This window comes from Astatotilapia calliptera, chromosome 3 (assembly GCF_964374335.1).
Source record: "Astatotilapia calliptera chromosome 3, fAstCal68.1, whole genome shotgun sequence".
NCBI classification, from domain to species: Eukaryota; Metazoa; Chordata; class Actinopteri; order Cichliformes; family Cichlidae; genus Astatotilapia; species Astatotilapia calliptera.
Window position 1 is genome coordinate 52,874,374 of NC_137424.1, and position 21,155 is coordinate 52,895,528.

At 41.1% G+C, this 21,155-nt stretch overlaps 1 protein-coding gene across 8 annotated transcripts in view; it reads left to right on the forward strand.

Annotated features, from left to right (window-relative positions):
* Positions 1-21,155, forward strand: part of LOC113019060 (uncharacterized) — a 73,067-nt gene that overhangs the window by 23,556 nt on the left and 28,356 nt on the right. For 4 of the 8 annotated variants that reach the window (XR_013906172.1, XM_080298520.1, XM_080298518.1 and 1 more), the window contains exons 5-8: positions 1,488-1,578; positions 9,271-9,378; positions 20,393-20,476; positions 20,590-20,698. Coding sequence is in view for 6 of the 8 variants with exons in the window: in XM_080298520.1 (XP_080154646.1) it covers positions 20,658-20,698 (41 nt within the window). In the remaining 2 variants the exon portion in view is untranslated. Of the gene's footprint in view, positions 1-1,487; positions 1,579-9,270; positions 9,379-16,214; positions 16,453-17,489; positions 17,514-20,392; positions 20,477-20,589; positions 20,699-21,155 lie in introns of those variants that run through there. The other 4 variants (XM_080298521.1, XM_080298522.1, XM_080298523.1 and 1 more) reach the window with 4 other exon arrangements.

A 21,155-nucleotide genomic window follows, 5' to 3' on the forward strand; every position in this document is an offset into this window, starting at 1 on the left:
ATCATGAACAATATAGAGACTTTCTCTATTGTACTGTTATGTTATTCTTTAGACTACAGCTCTTTGGTCAACAGTCAATACTTGCTGTTTTTAAATGTGCTAATAAATGTTTTGACTTAACTGTGACAATCAGCTGCGTTTTACTTTAAATGCATGCAGTTTATTGTGTTTATTCACTGTAATAAAGATTATTAGTAGAAACGGGTCAAAAAAGGCAAAAGGAAGGAAAAAGGAAAGTGACGTGCTGCGCTCCGGTTAGCTAGTTTTTATGTTGGACGGTGAAAAGAGGGGAGCCGCAAAGAGCGGAAAATGTTAAAATGTCCGCACAGTATGTGCGTTAAACCGGCTACAGACACGAGGACGTTACTCAGTAGTCTTTTATTCATCCCGGATACTCCTGCATAACTTCAGGTAAACTGTTTTGTTGTTTTTATTATTATTATTATTATCATTTTAGCTCCAGATCTACTGGCGTTGGTCGAACAGATGTGTGGTAGTCTTGCGTTTCAGGAGCTGCGACCGACAAACCAGCAAAAAAACGCCAAATGTGTCATCTGTGACACTTGTGAGGTTATCTCAAACACACTCCGTCAGTCTTGATGCTGTTGAAAAACAAAATGTTAAAAAATGTTGCGGGTGTACCTGGTGATATCATATCCACACTGAGGGAGTTGGCTGAGAGCCACACTCCCTCTGTGTGGCTGAGAGGCTGCAGGAAATCCTAGCAGGGTCATTAGTGATGACAAGGAGGCTGGCTGTGTGCCCAGTCACCAGTTGCAAAGCACCCCTGACAATTGAGTGCTTTGGTATTCCTGACAGGCTCTTTAACAAGCTGCCATTAATAGCACAGATGTGGAGACTTAGCACAATGCCATTAAAACTCTGACATTTATGTGGACAGAAGTAAGATCAGCTCAGATTTGTCCTGTATCCTTCCTTCACACCAACTGGTCACCAGCAGCCAGCTGTCTGAGCTGAGGAAACAAAAGGCACACTTACAGTCTAAGCTTTGGTTTCCCCCTAATGTTAGAGTTAGCCTCACTGCTACAGTCTCATGTTGCTGTCACAAGGAAGCCACAGGGATCCTGCGCTCACTCTTCATAGAAAATGACTGTGATATGTTAGTGCAGGAAGCCACAGGGATCCTGCACTCACTCTTCATAGAAAATGACTGTGATATGTTAGTGCAGGAAGCCACAGGGATCCTGCACTCACTCTTCATAGAAAATGACTGTGATATGTTAGTGCAGGAAGCCACAGGGATCCTGCGCTCACTCTTCATAGAAGTGACTGTGATATGTTAGTGGTTTGAGTTTTCATAATGAGCTCCTTGAAAGTTGTCAGTCTGTTTCACTGTGGTGAGACTTACCATAGTCCTACTCAGACCCAAGCACCCTGCTTTAAATGTGTGTGGTTGTCTGTGCTGGTCGGCCTGCAGGTGTTTCTCTGTATTTGACAAAGTGGTTTGTGTTTGTTCTCTGTTACAGCATCCATGATGATGCTCTGATGCTGGTGGAGAGACGTGAGGTCAGCCAGGATTCACCTTCAGAGAGGGCTGAAGGGGCTGGACAGTGGGAGGTGAGCAGAGCTGGAAGGATGATGGCCTGTGTGGTTGGGTGGAGGACAGACGATACAGTCAGATTCAGTATAAAGCAGGTGGAGCTTTGACAGCAACCACACAGACCCAGGGAAATAATCTCTGGATGATTTAAATGAGACTTGAAACTTGTTTTAGTCACATTTGTGATCACTGTGTGGTTTCTGTCTTATTGTACTGTGTATGTGGAAGAATACCTGAGTGAAAGTTTAAGGTTTATGATGAAGTGTGAATCTGTTTAAATGCAGCCTACGACCACAGTAAGGGTAAGCAATGTTACATCATCACCTACAGTTGGTTGAATTGTGGCTGATTTAAAATGATAAAGGTAGAAAGCTGAGTGCTGCCACTGCTGGCGCTCTCATCTTCACAGCGACTGTGAGGCTCACCGCTCTGGTGTTTAAAGAACTGTGACATTTGCCAAAACGCCAGCTGACTCTAATTACAACCCCGCTTATGCACATTCTCCAGTGTGTGTGTGAGAGAGAGAAAGGAGGCTGGTGCCATTGAGTAAAGTGTTTTTATTTCTATGAGTAGTCTAATTCATGGTTAAGTATCACATTAACCACAGCACCAGCTGTTTACAGTCATTTATTGTTCTACTAAATCCTGCTGAGGGGAAACTTTAGAGCAGAGAGAGCCACATACAACCCACTTTGATGTAAAGTGGGTTAAATCACGGCAACTTTCTTCTCTGCCAGTGTAAAATGTTTACCTATAACACCATCCTAGCCTTGTTGTGTTTTTTCATGCCAGTATGGAAGCTTTTATCTCTGAGTTGATCAGCGCACATAACAGGAAAAAATGACTGAATGTCTGAGTTTGACTTTTGCTCTGAGAGTCAGCAGCAGGATTGGTCGATGTCCTTTCAGCCATGCTATTGTTACTTTGTCACAACGCTGATGACTAAAGGAATGACCAAAGAGCAGACTATTTTATGATTGCACTTCTCTCTCTGTAACAGGTAAAATGTAGCACAAATGAACACCAATAAACAAACAAAAATTAATAAAACACACATAAAAAGCAGTCACACTCACAGTATACTCACATTTCAAAATCTGACAGCCAGAAATATATATGCTCCTGTTGTTTTCTCTTGTATGATGATGATTCTGATGGATCAGTATAGCCACCACACACACACACACACACACACACACACACACACACACACACACACACACACACACACACACACACACACACACACACACACACACACACACACCAACTTCACGCCCAGTCATGACTTTGTTTGAAATTAGAGTTATTGCCGTTAGGTTTGGGGGGAAATAAATTGATAGAGCATAGTATCTAGATATTTTAATGACGTTTGATGATGATGATTGACTGTCTCATGGCAACATTTATGGCAGATTTTGTTGACAGCGTTGGTGTGTTTGATCGTCTCATTTTAGTGCAAAAAAATAGCTGATCTGACTGGTTGAAACAGATATTGACAAAGTTTAACTTTGAGGAAATATTTCACAGTAAAAACGTGATAAATCACAGTGTGTTTTATTGCAATACTCAGAAGGCTGCAAAATGTTTATAAATGTGTGGTGCAACACATAGAGTCATGTAGTTTTCTTTATTTGAATTTCAGCAATCTCTCTCCCGATATTTCACTGGTGATATATTGAAGTGGTGATTATTTTTAGTTATAATGAGGTGATCATTGTTATTTGTTCACAAAAAGGTCAAAAGCTGTGGTGGAAAAAGTGGCCAGAAATGCACAGGAAGGATTGTCATTACTGAACAGGTCAGCCAAGATTTTTAGCCGTCTTTTCCTGTGCTGAGTCACACATGTGCTGTGATGAAACTTGTTAGACCACAAACATCTGTAGTGTTTCTCATTTTCTCCCTGAGAACTGTGGATGATGTTTAATGATGATGTTTAATCGAAGTCTGATCAGTGGGTTAGTTTGATCAGAAATTTTCTTGCTTTTTCTTCTTTGTATACTTTGAACTAATAAAAAAATGAATCTGGCACTCACACTGTCTGTGCAGTCTGCCAGCAGGGTGTCAGTAAGAGCAGTGTTCAGCCCATAAGATCAGTCTGTGTCTTTCTTATTGTTTTGGAGGTAGAACTCTGTCGGCATGTCAAGTTTCTTTCTGACAAATGCAGAATCTTGCAGTAAAATCTGCCATCATTTATCTTTCCGGCGTTTCCATTGTTTATATTGAAGAGTAACAATGATGGAGTGACTGAGCGCTCAAAGTGCCTGTTAGTGTTGGTGTATGAGGTGAAATAGTCCCACTTACTTTTAATTTCAGTTTTCTGTGAGTCACAGCTCAGCAGCATGAGATGTTCATTTATAGCTTTTTGTGGAAGTACATGTTTGCAGATTACATTTGTTTTCTCACTGATCAAGCTAGAGAGGGAGAGCTAGTGTTCTGCCTCATGCTGTAGACGAGTGGCTCTACGAGTCCACAGTGTTGGCTTCACTCAACTATGAAGGTGGCATGTTTTCTCCCACTGTCGATCCTGTTATAGCTGAACAATTAGATGCCCCTTTTAGGTTGGATGAAATTGTGCATGCAATCAAGACCATGCACAATATTAAGGCACCAGGACCTGACGGGTTTTCAGTTGAATTTTTAAAAACATTTATAGACAAGTTAGCCCCACTACTTCTTTCAGTGTATAATGAATCTTTTGAACGTGGTCTATTGCCCCCTACATTGTCTCAAGTACTAATTACTGTTCTCTTAAAGAAGGGTAAGGATCCTACGTCTTGCACCTCGTATAGGCCTACTGAATGTGGATGTTAAAGTCTTGGCTAAAATTTTAGCAATTCGCCTTGAAAAGGTTCTTCCTACTATTATTTCAGATGAACAGAATGGCTTTATTAAAGGCCGCCAGCTGTTCTTTAATGTTCGCACGCTTTTGAATGTCATTCTTTCCCAACACTCAACCACTAATCCAGAAGTAGTTATCTCACTTGACGCTGAGAAAGCTTTCAGTCGTGTAGAGTGGAGCTTTCTCTTTGCGGTCTTACAAAGATTTGATTTCAAGGACAGATTCATTTCATGGATTCGACTGTTGTACAAGGCACCCCAAGCCAGTGTCTACACAAATGGTGTTTCCTCTGGCTACTTCTCATTGTCACGCGGCACGAGACAGGGTTGCCCCCTGTCCCCCCTACTTTTCGCTATTGCAATTGAACCCCTATCTATAGCTTTAAAGGCCCTTCCTCATTTTCATGGTATTTACCGGTCAGGCCTTGACTTAAAATTGTCTTTATATGCAGATGACCTGCTTCTATATGTTTCTGATCTCTTATCTAGCATGCCATCAATTGTGTCTCTATTAAACAATTTCAGCTCTCTGTCAGGTTACAAAATAAATCTTATTAAAAGTGAATGTTTCCCCATAAATTCTTTAAGTTTTACACTTAAACAATCTGACATTCCTTTTAGACTTAGCCCTACCGGCTTTAAATATTTGGGAGTTAACGTGACTCGTACTTTGTCTTCTCTATACTCTTCCAATTTCTCCCCTTTAATCACTCAAATTCAATCAGATTTTCAGAGATGGAAATCGCTACCTTTGTCCCTAATTGGTCGGATCAATGCTGTAAAGATGAACATTTTGCCTCGATTGTTATTTCTGTTTCAGAGTATTCCTATATTTTTACCTAAAGCTTTTTTCAAAAAGTTAGACCAGCTAGTTACATCGTTTTTGTGGGGAGGGAAACATCCCAAGGTGAGGAAATCATTATTACAGAGATTGACATTTGATGGTGGTCTTGCTTTGCCTAACTTTTTATTTTATTATTGGTCCTCTCATATTCACAAATTGACCCATTGGCTTGAATCTCAAGAACTGCTGTGGTGCAAACTGGAGCGCCTGTCGTGCACTTCCTCATCCTTAGAAGCTTTATTGTTCTCTCCACTACCACTTAAGCCTTCTCATTTCACCAAAAATCCCGTGGTACAGTCTAGTCTAAGGGTCTGGTCACAATTCAGGAGTCATTTTAAGTACATCTCTGCGTCAGTACACATGCCCATCACACAGAACCATCTGTTTAGTCCTGGTCTCATTGATGGTACCTATGTACAGTGGAAGCGTCATGGTATTAATACGTTTAAGGATCTCTATAAAGATGGCACTTTCTTAACTTTTTTAGACCTGTGTTCAGAAACAAATCTTCCGGCTACCGATCTATTCCGTTATTTTCAGGCACGGCATTGCACTTCTGCTCTCTTCCCCTCCTACCCTCTTCTTCCAAATGTCCAACCGTGGGAGGAATTCTTATCCCTTAAACCCAATAAGAAGTCAATTATATCTTTAATATATAAACAACTTATGGATTTAAATGTCCATTCAGTTGTTAAAATTAGGAGAAGGCTCTTGGGACCCAAATCTGCATGGACCCTTTTCTAGCTGTTTTTGGGCTTCCAGTCAACACCGTACTAACCGACCCTACACACTTCAAAATATTAGCTTTTACATCACTTTTGGCTAGACGTTGCATCTTACTCCTTTGGAAATCTTCAAAGCCACCTTCAGTTTCTTTTTGGTTTAGAGATGTGATGTCATTTTTTTTTTTTTTTGTGTGTGTGTGTGTCTTGGGGTTTGTTTGTGTTTGTTTTGGGTTTCTTCTTAGGTTTTGTTTTGTTTGTTTGTTTTTTCAATTTTATGTGGGTGTGTCTGTGGGTGTGTCTGTGGGTGTGTGTATTATTGTATCTGTTCATGTAAGAAAAACTAATAAATATGTGAGGGGCACAGATTGTATTGTCATTGTAAACTAATGTACACTTGTCTCTCAATAAAAATATGAAAAAAAAAAAAACTATGAAGGCAACACTGTGTAAAGAAGGGCTGTCTGTTGTTCAGGGAGGTTTATAATAAAGTGTGGCTTGTGTTGTGTTGTGTTGTGTTGTGGAAAGTAGTTCATGTTACATTTGCTGTGGGTCAGGATGCAGCAGGCATGTTAACACTCACAGCTGTGGGTCACATATGCAGTTTGTAGTTCTGTTCCTGGTGAACTCTGCGTGAACTCCCAACCAATCAGCATTCAACAGACTTCTGTGTCCAGTGGGTAGCGGGTGAACACCCCTCTCTTTATGAATTACTCTCAGCAGTCAGGCCCTCGTCCTCCTTCAGGAACTTGTGGCCAGATTCGTGTCTGATCTTGCTGAGATCTTTGTCTTTGATGCTGACTCGTCTCCTTTGGGCTTGACGCATTTTTCTCGAGGCTTCTGCAGCAGTGAATCTTTCTGCTCTGGTCCTATTAGCCTTATTCACTGTAATCATTTATAATGTTGTTATTGTTATTAGGCGTGGAAAATTAGTTTAAAAAACCAAACATGATTTACACAACTTCCCATTAAACTCAGGATACAAAACAACCAGTTCTTATATTTAAAAAATGGAGAAGAAGGATCGACAAATTCATGGCTTAAAAATATCACAACAGAAATTCTTCTTTTCTTTTCCCCTTTCTCCACTCAGTATTTTTGAGGAAACACTGCACACCAGCTGAGATGTGTCATGTTTTCAGCTAAAGCTGAGCTCGGCTCTAAGATGGTTCACATGTCACACAGACACACACACACGAACTTCAAATCTCACAGAAGTGGCACGCCCAGATACGTCTTTGCTTGAAATTAGAGTTACTGCTGCTAATAGTTTTGGGGGAAATAAATTGATAGAGCATAGTATCTCGGTATTTTGATGATTGACTGTCTCATGGCGACATTTATGTCAGATTTTGTTGACAGTGTTGGAATGTTTGATGACACCGATATTCACAAAGTTTAGCTTTGAGGACATCATTTGCAGTAAAAACGTGATAAATCACTTTGTCTTATTGCAATACTCAGAATGTCGCAAAATGTTTATAAATCGCAAAATTACACCATCATGAGTGAAATATTGTGATAAGATCCTATCGTGGGCTGTCTGAGGATTCCCACCTCTAGTTGCCAACTTTATTTATTCGCCGATCTGCAACATTAACGTCCATCAACACAGGTATGACGGTGCAAGACACTGCACAGTCATACCTAGAAACTATAGTGCCTACAACAGTACAATGAAATTGGAAACTGTCCCACATTGGCACTACAGACAATACAACACAGTAACTTAAGGTTTAGGTGCAAGAAAAGTATGAGCAAAATAAAAAAAAATAAATGACTTAATAAATAAATAAATAAGAGTGAATGTTTATTGCACGTTGTTGTTGTTGTTATTATTTTTGTTGTTATTGTTAAAGTCCAGGGAGGTAGCCAATCAGGTCAGCTGTTAGCATTGATTAGGACTATTGTAAAAGTTTTCCTTGAGTCTGTTCGTCTGTGACCTCAGCAGCCTGACTCTCCTGGCAGACAGCAGCAGCTTAAACACCCGGTGTCCTGGGTGTGTGCAATCCCGTAGGATGCTGCGTGCCCTCATGAGACAGCGAATGCTGTGCAGATCGTTCAGGGAGGAAAGAGGATGTCCAACGATTTTTTGGGCCATTTTAATGAACCTCTGAAGTGCTTTTTTTGGTGTGCTGTGGTGCAGTATGTCAGCACACCTTCAATGGAGCAACCGTAGAAGGCGATCAGCAGCTCCTTCTTCAGGTCCATTTTTCTGAGGATTCTCAGAAAATGGAGACGCCGTTAGGCCTTCTTCTACACTGAGGTGTTTGAGCTCCATTGGAGGTCTGTGTCTATGTGCACACCCAGGAACTTGAATCTTGACACCCTTTCAACTAACTCCCTGTTGATGCTGATGGGTTGTAGCACTTGTAGAACAGACTTCCTCCTTTTGAAGTAGACTTTTGCAATTCCCTGTTTACTTGTTTAAATAAAGGTTCTTTGGAGCGTCTGCAGATCGTTCAGAATGCTGCAGCAAGACTTTTGACGAAAGCTTCTAAATTTTCACATATAACACCGTTGCTCATGCAGTTACATTGGCTTCCTGTTGAATTTAGAGTCCAGTTTAAGATTTTGGTTTTAACTTTCAAGGCTCTTCAACAACAAGCACCACCATATATCATTGAACTTTTACAGCCCTATGCCCCTAGTAGGTCTCTGAGGTCGAGTAGTCAGGGCCTACTTGTCATTCAGTATACGAGACTGAAAACTAGGGGTGATAGAGCTTTTGCTACTGTGGCCGCCAGACTGTGGAATTCCCTTCCTCAGGACTTACGATCCGCTGATTCATTGATTACTTTTAAAAAAACAGCTAAAAACACATCTTTTTAAAACTGCCTTTTGCTAACTTTGTTTGTATTTTGTCTTTTTAATCTGTTATATCTTGTAAAGCACTTTGTGATCTCTATCTAGAAATGTGCTATATAAATAAAATTTTACTTACTTACTTTCAGCTCTTTTGTCCTGGTGGTATTGAGGTTCATGTTGTTGTATTGTATGATATGTTCATCTGAATTTAAAAGGCTATATTTTTCTACATTAATGGACAAAGTAGCGTGTGGTAAATTTTAATGCAGTTTGTTAAATCAACAAAAACAAAGAAACCTCAGGTCAGCTGATCACATGGTCCAAATTCACTGCACTGAATCCAGCTCAAACTCCAGATGGATGAAGATGATGATGATGACAACAACGGTCAACAGATGTGTTTCATTGGTGTAGTTTTCACAGCATCAGGTCCTGTTTGTGTTTCACTCTGAAAACCATCAGACACTTTACATTCACATGTCTGTTTGCTGCAGGAGCTTCACTCTGAGTCCTGACCTCCTCCTTGTGCTTCTGTGCCTCCACAATTTTGGTCACCATGGCGACCAGCTGGATGATTGGAGTCCTTCCTCTCACTTTCTGAGGTCAGTCATCACTGTTAGCCACTGTGTGTAACAAACTTTATTTACTCCATTTAAAAAACAAAGTAGAGTGTTGTGTTCATGACCTGGTAAAATACAAAATAACTGATGATGTTAGATTAGCCTTCACACAGCCCCGACCTCCAGCCACGACTATAAAGACTGAGTTCAATTCCACCATCAGGCCGGGGTCTTTCTGTGTGGAGTTTGCATGTTCTCCCCGTGTTTGCGTGGGTTCTCTCCGGGTACTTCGGCTTCCTCCCACCGTCCAAAGACATGCAGCTTGTGGGGATAGGTTAATTGGATAATCCAAATTGTCACTAGGTGTGAATGTGAGTGTGAATGATTGTCTGTCCCTGTGTGTTAGCCCTGCGACAGACTGGCGACCTGTCCAGGGTGTACCCCGCCTCTCGCCCTATGACAGCTGGGATGGGCTCCAGCGCCCCCCGCGACCCTGAAAAGGATAAGCGGAAGTGAATGGATGGATGGATGTCCTCAATATGTGCTCATAAAAAACCCACTGTGAAAAAATGTAGTCGACATCCAGTGCTGATGAGCTGATGTTTCTAAGGAGGAAACTGAGATTCTGGGTTCATGGAATTTCATGGTTTGATCTGAGAGTTGAAGCTTTCGTACATGTTTCAGGATGTCAGTGGAGCCGGTGGTGCTTTTGTTAACAGAGTTGGGATCAGATCTGAGGAGGCAGAGGAATCATTTCGGAGAGAGTGTGTCTATAGTTGTGTATTCAACACTGGTGTGTTCGAGTAAGATCACTGTTCAGTCATGCGTGCAGGTAAGAATAGACAGTGACTGAGAGCGTTCATGCATTTAAGGTGGAATAGATTGTGTTCGCTCTGGTGATTCAGCTGTTTCAGGGCTGATCAGCTGTTCTACAACTTTTACCTCAGGGGATTTGAGCCACCTACAGATTCTCCTGTACCTGCCAGCACACTGACACTTTGACTATCACAGGCCTGTGTGTGGACATGTGGACGCTCTGTGTAACAATGATATTCATTTTAGCACTACTTACTACTGACACGCAAGAGAGGAAGACCAGGGTTCATTTCTGTGATTACATCTTACTAAATGCAGGGTAATGACTGTGTAATGTGCTGAATTTAATGTAGTGGACTCTCTGAGCATATCTGCTGATAAGCTGAGTCAATAGAAGCACATCCTGTAGATAAGCAGCTCTAAGATTTACTGTCTCTGCTGCTCTGAACGAGTCCTCTGAGCTTCAGCCGCAGACACAAACCCTCAGATTTATCCAGTCAGATTCATTTACAGGACCTGAGGGAGCAAAGCAGACACAAACTGCAGAATATTTTATTTATTGGTCTGTCAGCACCTAATCCAGCCTCTCTGACCAACTATTGTTGAAGTGCTGGCTGATTGTGTGAGGCTGCAGCTCCATCTGTCTAATGTTGGTGTAGAGATCATCCTTTCATCAGCTGCTGCGACAAAACCTTAAAGCTCAGATAGAGATAACAGGTGTCACACAGTAACTGTGAGATGAGCTGTATCTGCTGCTGGGAGGCTGAGGTGGAGGTGGCTGTGATAAAGGTGCTTAGATTTGCACTGGGAATGACAGCTGTCAGGTATAAGAGTAAATATATCTGATGGACTGATTAGTTTGGACTGTAGAGGATTATATTAATTTGATATTGAGCTGGGAGTGTCATGTTTCGGCTGTGTGGCAGGCAGGGATTGGACCCAAATGCAAACTCACGGGGACAGAACTTGAACTCAAAAGCACAGCTTTATTGCTGGAAAATAGAACACAAGCAATACTAAACTAAACTAAACTGGGAAAAGCTAATTATAGCACATACCAGAAGACACGGGGAGAATCACACACAGCATGAGGGACGACGTGACACTGACTCAGAGAAACACAGGGTTTAAATACACTGGGGAGTAACGAGGGGAATGAGACACAGAAGGAGGGCACAGCTGGGAGACATCAGGACTGACGAGACAAGCAAAGCAGGACACATTCACATAAGAGACGGACCATCAAAGTAAAACAGGAAGTTTCACACAGAGACGCGAACTTGACACAGTGGAGACAGCAACTAAGAAACACACAGACATAAACCATAAGGCAGAGGTCTAAGAACCAAAATACACAGAGGGAAATACTCAGCTTGGAACACAAGAGACTAGACTAGAGGGAGTAACAAAAGACCAACCATGAGAACATAATGCACAATGCAGGGTGACAGAAAACAAGAAACTCAAACATGCAAAGACACACAATTACACAGAACAGAGGGGACACAGAGAGACATGAAGGGCAAGGGATCAAAACTAGAAGCCATAGAATAAATCACACACAAGTACAATAATACAAAAATCACAAAGAACTAAAAACGCTGGGTCAGGAGACCCAGGACTCTGACACTGACAAAACATGATGACTGAGGAACGACAGCGGGCAGGGAAAAACACAGGGCTGGTGTAATCAGAGTATCAGAGTCAGTGTCAGGAGACCCAGGACCGTGACAGAAAGAGGAAGCTGATGGGAGTTGTGGGAGGATTGCTGTGGTAGGAGCAGAAGTGAGTGATTGAAGGAGAATAATTAGTTGATTATGTTGAAAATGTCTATAGATGTCTGTGAAACACTCAGCTTGGTGGCTGGCGTTGAAGTGCTTTCATAAGCTTTCCTGTTTTGACTTTGCATTTTCTCCCTGCGTCACTGTGGATTTCCTCTTAAACACATTCATGTTGCATGACTTGGTGATCCTGAGCTGGCTGTGGATGTGGGGTTAAATGTGGCTTATCATCTGCTTTGCACAGTGCAAACCCTTCATAGCCCTTCATTTGTAATTCTGCTAAACTAAGCCACCGTCTTTACTGCTGCTCTGGTCAGTGCATCACATCTCAGTTCCACATCAGTAATCCCAAAAGTTGATTCTGTTAATCTGCATGTAGCGTTTTCAGTGGCTGCAATAACAGGATTGTATGATGGTGACAGATGTACCCTTAGACCCCCTCCTCGATTCAGAGATGGTCTTTCCCATTTCACGTAAATGGCCTCTTTGACTCCGCGCTCAAACCAGCGTTCCTCCCTGTCCAGGATGTGTACATCCTCATCATTGAAAGAGTGTCCACTGGCCTGTAGGTGTGAATAGACTGCAGAGTCCTGGCCTGACGAGGTAGCTCTTCTGTGTTGTGCCATCCGCTTCGCCAGAGGTTGTTTGGTTTCCCCAATGTATAAATCCTGGCAATCCTCCTGGCACTTAACAGTGTACACTATGTTACTCTGTGTCAAGGGACCCGATCTCCGGGGTGGACCAATTTTTGGCGCAGCGTGTTTTGGGGTTTAAAAGCCACAGAGACCTGGTGTTTAGAAAAAATGCAGCTCAACTGCTCCGATACTCCTGACACATATGGGATCACTGCAGGTTTTCGCCTGGGCAGCGGTTGTCCTTCTCTCCTGAATCGGCTGGAGCTTTCTTTAGGTGCCTTCCCAATTTTGACAAAAGTCCAGCTGGGATAACCACATTTACTCAGGGCCTTCTTGTGCTGTTCTTCTGCTTCCCTGGCCGCTGTGTCTCCTAATGACACCCAGGTTATGCTCCAGTATTAACGGTGGTTGATCAGTGGTTGTTGATCAATGGTCATGAGAATTTGCATACTAATGATGAAGGTGACCTCCCAGCCCATTGTTCATTCAGTGGGCTGGTTTCAGTCATTATGCAAATGTACTGTTTATAAGATTTGGGGAAACCTGCAGTCAGCTGAGACTGAAGAAGTCACTTGGATGAGTGACGAAACATTTCTCCCACTGAAAACGCTACGTCCAGATGAACAGAATCAACTTTTGGGGGTTCTGTTTATGTTTTTTAGCCACTTGGCTATGATAATAAGCAGTAAATTGATGATTGAGCATGCATCAAGACACATCAATAATGCCCAAACTATTTGTTGCCTTTCTGTGAATAAGTGAGTTGCAGTCACAGTCGTATTAAATAAAGCTTGGTCTCAACCCCAGTAATTACAGGACAGCTTTTTTATGGTCATTTTGAGTTGGCTTGTGCTGCTCAAATGTTCACACCGTCATGTGCATGATGTCTGTGGTGGGTGTGGGCTCAGAGAAGGTTTTCTTGGGGTTTTTGCTTATTTTCATATTATCAAAAAATGCCAACATTGTTAGGCTGAATGAGTGGACTCTATGGCAGAACACACAGAAACACAGGGAATGCAGAAAGTGCTCTTTATTTACAATGTCTGGATTATTTACTCAGGGTGAGAGATTGTGTACCGTGATAAATAAACTGAGGGAAACCAGGGAAGGGAGCTGACACACATTCGGAGTGAACGTGAAATCAGCACACGCACGGTGGATCTACGAGAAAAAAGAAAACAAAGTTTTAGGGGAAGATACCAAACTATCAGTAAGAAGCGGTAATAAACATGGGGAGAGTTGGAGAGCTCTCTTGTCACACCGGCAGTACAGGCAGGGGCGAGAATCTCTGGGATGTGGAGTTAAAGATGAGCTTGATCTCTGTAGTGATCCTGGAATTACGGCTTCACCAGCAGATGACAGGCAACCGGGTGATGGATCCGGCTAAGGATACAGGAAAACAAGTATCCAAGACATGGGTTGGCCGTAGTGCACACCAAGGAGATTAACAAACACATTACCACTCAGGATAGTATTCAGACACCAGACGTCTGTCGCGCTTCTCCTAAAAAACGCTCCATCAAAATGACATCTGATGTACCGCCGGTGTGCCAGCATCCCATGACACACCGCCCCGCCTACCTGTGCTGAAAAAGGAAGGAAACCCATGACAGCTTATAGTTTCTTATTTCCTGATGTTCACAGAGTGTCTCGACTCCACATGTAGAGTTGGTTCCACTAGCCTGAGGGCTGAACTACAAACCAAGTCCAGCATAGCTTAGCTTTCTTTGCATTAGCGGGCTCATAAAAGCTCAGATATAACAGACATGCTTCAGTCTCTGTTTGCTCTCACACTGAAAGTGATTTCACGCCTCCTTTCACACCTACTTCAGTCCAAAACAATATTAGAAGAACTGTTGATAGAGATCAATAGAGATTATAACAAATACAACAAACGAACAGCAGTGGTGCTGATAAGTGAGTAAGGAGAGTAAGCAGTGCTGCAGACGATCAGTATGTAAGCACTGCGAGAAAGTCAACAACAAAGTCATTGACTCATTGTTGTACTTTCATCTGATGCCTTGTGTGTGCACACACCTTGTTTTGCATGGCAATAGCTGACAAATTGATGTGTAAAGACTGAGAACAGTTACTGACAGAGGCCACAAACCCATAAACAGAAAAGAAACACTACCTCCTTGTATGTTTAAATGGTTAATGAAAATCTGAATTCTACTTTTAGCTTTACATGCACAGATCAGCAACACTTCAGAGACACTTCAGACCCTTGAGCAGTTTTCAGGAAGTTAGAACTGAACTCATCTCTATTGTTATTTGTTTAATGATCTTATCAGGTTCATACCAAATAAATACACTGTCAGTGTTTGAGCTTGTTGTCCTGCTCTCAGGGTGGAGAGGATGCAGTAAAGTAAATGAAGGTCTTTGTGTAGAACAAAGACCCTGTTTGAGCTTGTTGTCCTGCTTCTCCCTGATGGTGCTGATTTTTCTTTTCAGCTTGTTTAACTGAGGACTTCAAGGCTTAATGTTAATCCTCTTTAAGTGTGTGTGTGTGTGTGTGTGTGTGTGTGTGTGTGTGTGTGTGTGTGTGTGTGTGTGTGTGTGTGTGTGTGTGTGTGTGTGTAAGCCTGGCTGGCTGGCTGGCTGAAAGCCTGGCTGGCTGAAAGCCTGTCTGTATCTTTGTTACTGCAGCACTCATCTTTCAGGCTGAGGGGAAATCTCTGTTGGCGTGTCAGGTTTCTTATTAAAATAATGCTGGAAAACAGCCTGATTGACATTACACGTTCCTCAGTTTAATTTATGTATGGATATGTGACATCACTTATCTTTAATGGACCTCCACTGTTTATGTCTAACAGTGGAGGTCTAATAGCTCAGAGAGAGAACTTCTGTGGCAGTCCCAGACACTGGATGCTTTTATATCAATAAAACTAAACTCTGACCATTTATTCTTACATGGCTGTGGCTTTACTGAAGTGTGGTGAACAAATGTCATTTTCGTTGTATCTCACAAGTTCATGAGTGGAGAGCTCAGGCTTGTTGGCTTTGTTTGTGAGACCTGCTAAGTTGCATGACTCATATTGAAGATCAAGCTGCTGACTGCAGTGTTAAATCTGAAAAGCTGAAAGCAGGGAAATGAGAGTAACACATTTATGGGCAAACGTTTGCCAGTGTTTTGGCCAACATCCTGAGACTGAAGATTTTGTAGTAAAATATAAAGAAGTGTTTCAGCTCCCTTTTGGAGTGTAAATGATGTGTAAGTTAGATCTGTTGTCTTTCTTTTTTAAAAGCTTTTGTTTGGAAAGATGAACCTTTAACATAAATTGAAATCCATAATAGGACAGGTCTCTGTTGAAAATGAAATTTGAATCTCAATTACTCGGATACATAAAGGATTCGTTAAAAAACAAAAAACAAAACAGTGCAATCAGCAAATGTCCAAACTTTCCTGATAATCTAACAGGAGGCCTTTTCGAATGTCCTCACTCAGACAGGAACTGGACAGTTTATTGAGAAAATATATATACAAATATCTAAAAATACAGGATAGCATAGATTAAATAAAACAGATCAAATGGGAGTTTTAATATAAAATCACATGTGAATAGTCATTGTTATCATTTGTTTCTATAAAAACGTCGACATCATTAAAGTGCACACTAAACACTAAAGCGCGTTCATAAAAGCTGGCATTGTGCAGGAGACGCAGCTGTGGTGGCAGATGTGCTGAAGAGGAGGAGGGAGTACTTTAAGATTAAAGTACCGGGGAAGTAGACGCCGGTGTCGGGCAGCGGGAGAAGCTGAATAACACTCAATTAAACGCATTATAATCTCACAGTTTTTGCGGGAAACTAGTTAAAGACATGGAACAGTTACTGTGCCGTTTCCCCCCACAGTTTGGGACTTGAGAGGACCTCTGATTCTAGGTGAGTTTTCTAACATATCAGCTATTGGTTTCCTTTGGTCATTACATTTGGTCGCACTGACTAAAACCTTCAGGGTTTGTGAGGCATAGCCAAGAAGTGTAGCGTTTTTGACTCCACGTGATAACCACATGGTTATTATAGGTTTTGGTCGTTTTCAGCTACCGAGACACACACAAAGTGTGTGTGTGTGTGTGTGTTTTAACTTTAGCTTTATTAGCGGGGCTAACAAAGCAGGCTAACAAGCCTAGCATACACGGGCCTGGTCGAGATTTCTAAACCCAGCCTGCTGGGTTTTTTCTGTCACACCCTTTCTGAGAGTGGAAATGTGTTTCAGTTACATCTTTTTGTCTGACCCCGACATCACAAAAAGTCCGTCTAACTTATTTTCGACACGGAACTAAACGCCACCTTCCCCGTGTCTTTTTCCTTCAGGGTGTGGCGTGTTTATAAAGATCTTGTAGTGGCATTTCCTTTTGTTTGACAAACCAAACATCCCACAATTAAAAGTCCACAAGCCACTGCTGCACCGAGATAATATTTCGTTCGCAGGCAAAAGAAGTCCACTGTCCAAACGAGGAAGTTGCGTTTTTATGGTTTATTTATCCAGTTTGGCAAGCAATAACAAGATCCATTTTTGTTACTTCCTGCTCTGGTAAAAAAAAAAAAAAACCATAGGCCCACCCCAGTGCATGCTGGTCCTGTACCAGTCTCTTTATTTATACAAACAAAACGGCCCTACAGCTCTTACTGACTAACAAGGTAACATCAAACAAACAAAACATTGAAACAAAATATTAACCTAGAAATAAACTTGTAAATAAACCCCAAAATATAAACAAACTGACAACAAATATGAATAATATTTCTTACAACTGGCTATGTTTAACCTTCATACAGTGACCAGTCATGGGAAAACCTTAACAGTGTAAGAGCGCAGATAACTGTAGCACATTGGCTCAGTGTGGTCACGTGATAGAGCGGCTGTGCGTATTTGTAGCTTCGCTACCAAACCAGCATTTCATCTCTGAGGAAGTTATCCCAGAGAGAAGTAAAGCAAGTGTGTAAGTTCATCTCTAAATGTTTGTAAAGCATTCCCGCGTTAAGCTTAACAAACGATATATGGAGCGACTGCCTCTTCTTGCTGCTACTTCAATCATGAAACTGCTTAATGATCAGCTGATCGGCTTTTCTGTCGCGAGGCCGTCTCTCTTGTTTGTTTTGACCCACTTCGTGCAAGAAAGAGGAAACCAGCGGCTGAACAACAGCAGCACGTTTAAGCTTGATCAGCTGTTGTTAGAATTTATTTAATATTACTTTCTACACCAGGATCTTTTTCTACGTAGCTGATGCTGGTAACTGCAGGGGCGGATCTAGCAAAGTTTAGCCAGGGGGGCCGATAGGGCATTAACAGGGAAAAGGGGGCACAAAGACATACTTTTCTTTCTTATTCTCATTTAAAATGTCGAGCTTTTAATAAATAATTATCTGAATCTTACACCCAAAGTTTTAATCTGATGTAAAATGTATAGAAGTCTATTACTGTATATAGTAACTGTTAAGTCTAATATACCCTAGTAAGCTATAGTACTTTTTCCTTTGGGAAGATACCATCTGTGCAGTCTGCAATTTTGTTGAAGAAAGATGTTGAATCTATTTAATTATTCTTGAAAAATAATTTATTTCTGTGCATTTTTTTTCCACACTGCATCAAATTAAAGTTGATTACGTTGATTAAGCATCATGAGGTGGAGGGTGGGGTGTGGTTCCCTATTTTTTTTTTTTTTTTTTTTGCTGGGAGTTTGCAACCCTATTAGTTAGGTTGCTTAATATTTCTGCTAAGTACTCTTTAAAATACCAGAATAGGGAGGATGGAGCAGGTTTAAGTTTATTAGATTGATCAGTATTGCTGAACTATGAAATATTTTGGGTGCAGTGCATTTTTTGCATACAGGTATAACAGAATAGCTTTAGTGTTGTTGTTTATTTTAACTTGAGTATGAACTTATACGAAATGCAGCAAGATATAAAAAAAAACAGTTTTATTGATTAAAAAACACTATATCAGATTCATATCGGTATTGGCAGATATCCAAATTTATGGTATCGGTATCGGACATTAAAAAGTGGTATCGTGCCATCTCTAGTTAGGTCACAAGTTGGCCTAATTTTGGTACATTATAACATTGTGTGCAAAATAGCATACCGCAAGGTACTTTGTATAGTACAGGAAATCTGTGGTCTACCAGTTCTAAAGCAAGGTTGAAATCTGCTCATGGTTATCACACTGTGCTTAAGCCGATTATTTCCTCAACATTGAGCTTTACATTTGTAATCCATATCTGTATGTCAGATTGAAGGTGTGTTTCAGCCTGATAAGTTGTTATCAGGCTGAAATTGTTTGTATCGTTATCATTTTCAGCACAGTTGATCTTTAAAGCTTCCAGACAGTCCCTGGAACGTGTGTGTGCATGTGTGGAGCTCTCAACCAATGTTTAACTTACAGAGGAGCTGATAGGATTTCATATTTATTCAAAGCTCCATTATTAGTTAAAAATAAACGTGTATAGCAGGTTGTTTAAAGAAAGGTAATCAGAACCAAGATGGTGAAACTTGGAGAAGGTGTTTTGAGCACAGTTTACATGTGTTTCTTATGAGATGTGCATGTAAATCTCCCCCACATTTATGAAGTTACAAGAGGTGAGAATCACCGGACACCCCACCATATGATATTGTGATTTTTGTAATGTTTTGTGATACAGAACATTGTGATTTATCACCTTTTTTCAACTGCAAAGTGTTTTAATAATAATACAACAAAGTCCTCAGTCTTTCTGTCACTTCAGTCATTTTTGTTGCTGACAGGCTGAACTGTTTGTATTACATTTGAGTTTGACGTCCCTTGTTAAAAAAAAATCCTAAATGTGCACAGACATTTGCCTTAAACACAGATGGTGTTTTCCTGATTTCTTTCTCTGCCTCCATCCTTGTTTTCCCAACATTATCCCACATGCTGGCCATCACCTCTGCTGACCTCACTAAAGAAAAAACTCAACTGTAAAAGCAATTAATGTTGTTATTCTTGTACAAAAACAAATTATAACATGTACATGTATGTATATGTACAGTGATGTGTTGAGGAGGGTGAGAGTGGCTTTGTTTGTTTTTCCAGTACAATAAGGTTATTCATTGTAGAGTGACTCCTTCTTATGACAGACTTCAGTGACAATAACACAAGTGAGAAACCACAGAGCCGTCTGTTATCAGTCTGCAATTGAACTGTGATAAATGATTGAAAATCACATTTCTCTTGTTGTCTACATAGATATTCACATTTTTGCTCAGCAAACTTCCTGTTTTAGAGAAATATAACCAAAGTACAACCAGCTGATAGCCCGTTGAGTTGAGTCCCCTGGAGCTGTGCTCACTGACAAAGACACTTTCAGACTGATGGCAACATGTTGGTGATCTGTCTGCATTTATAAATGAGACACAATTATTATCAAACCGTGAAAGTCTCTGTGAGAGTGACTGTAGAAATATTACATCCTGTTATGTGATCTGTGACCAAAAGTGGTCGTTGAAGTATGTGAAAAAGATTCAGTGGCATCACCAGACAGCCACAGATTTTTTTTTCTTTTTAAAAAGAACATTTTGTGTGTGTGTGCGCGCGTGTCAAGTGTCCCTGTATCGATGAAACATCACTACTCCATCTGTGTTGTGATACTGTGCTGTATTGATTTTTCCCCCCCCTTACGGCAGGTGAAAGAAAGCATTCTAACACTGATATCTTTAGTTTGTATGCACTTACACTTCAATCATTATGCAGGTCAAAGCTGATCTGCTGTCCTCGCTGCTCGTTTTCTGTGTTTATGTTTTGTTTTAAACTGAGCTCAGCTTAAGCTGGTTCACATGTCTGTGCTCCCTCTCTCCCTTTCTGCAGGTGACATGATGATGGTGCTCATCTACATCTCCAGCTGTATACGTGATGGAGGCTGAGGATTGAGTGGATGATCAGGCTGCTGACGTGTGTTTCATTGGTGTAGTTTTCACAGCATCAGGTCCTATTTGTGTTTGACTCTGAAAACCATCAAACTTCACAATCACATGGGTTTTTTTTGTTTTGTTTTTTTGCTGCAGGAGCTTCACTCTGAATCCTGACCTCCTCCTTCTGCTTCAGTGGTTTCTGACTTCATAATTTGGTCACCATGGCAACCATAGAGATGATTGAGGTCCCTGACTTTCTGAGGTCAGTCGTCACTGTTAATGTTTATATTTTGTTAGATTTGTTAGATTGTTAAAAGTTAGCAGGCTGTTACATTTGGTATCGTGTTTTGGTGTTTGTCCTCTAATATATCAGGTGGATGAAACCAATTGAAGAACTTTCCCCTCTTTAATAGAAAAGTTGGTCCAGCCCAAACAGCTGTTAAATCACAGTAACATTGATCAATATTTAGAGACAGATGAGTTATTTGTGCAGCACTTTTGCTGTAGATGAACTCAGTGTGCTGTGTATTCACTCTGTCCCAATTAAATTTTGATTAATAAACGTTGAGTAAATGCAGGAAAAAATACAATATGAATCTTAATCTTCACTGTTGTACATAAATCAGTCAGCTCCATATTAGTATTGAAGTGTGGAATGAAATAGGCTGGTTACGTTAAATCATCCCAGGATGTGGGTTAAACGAGTCTCTCCTCTTGGA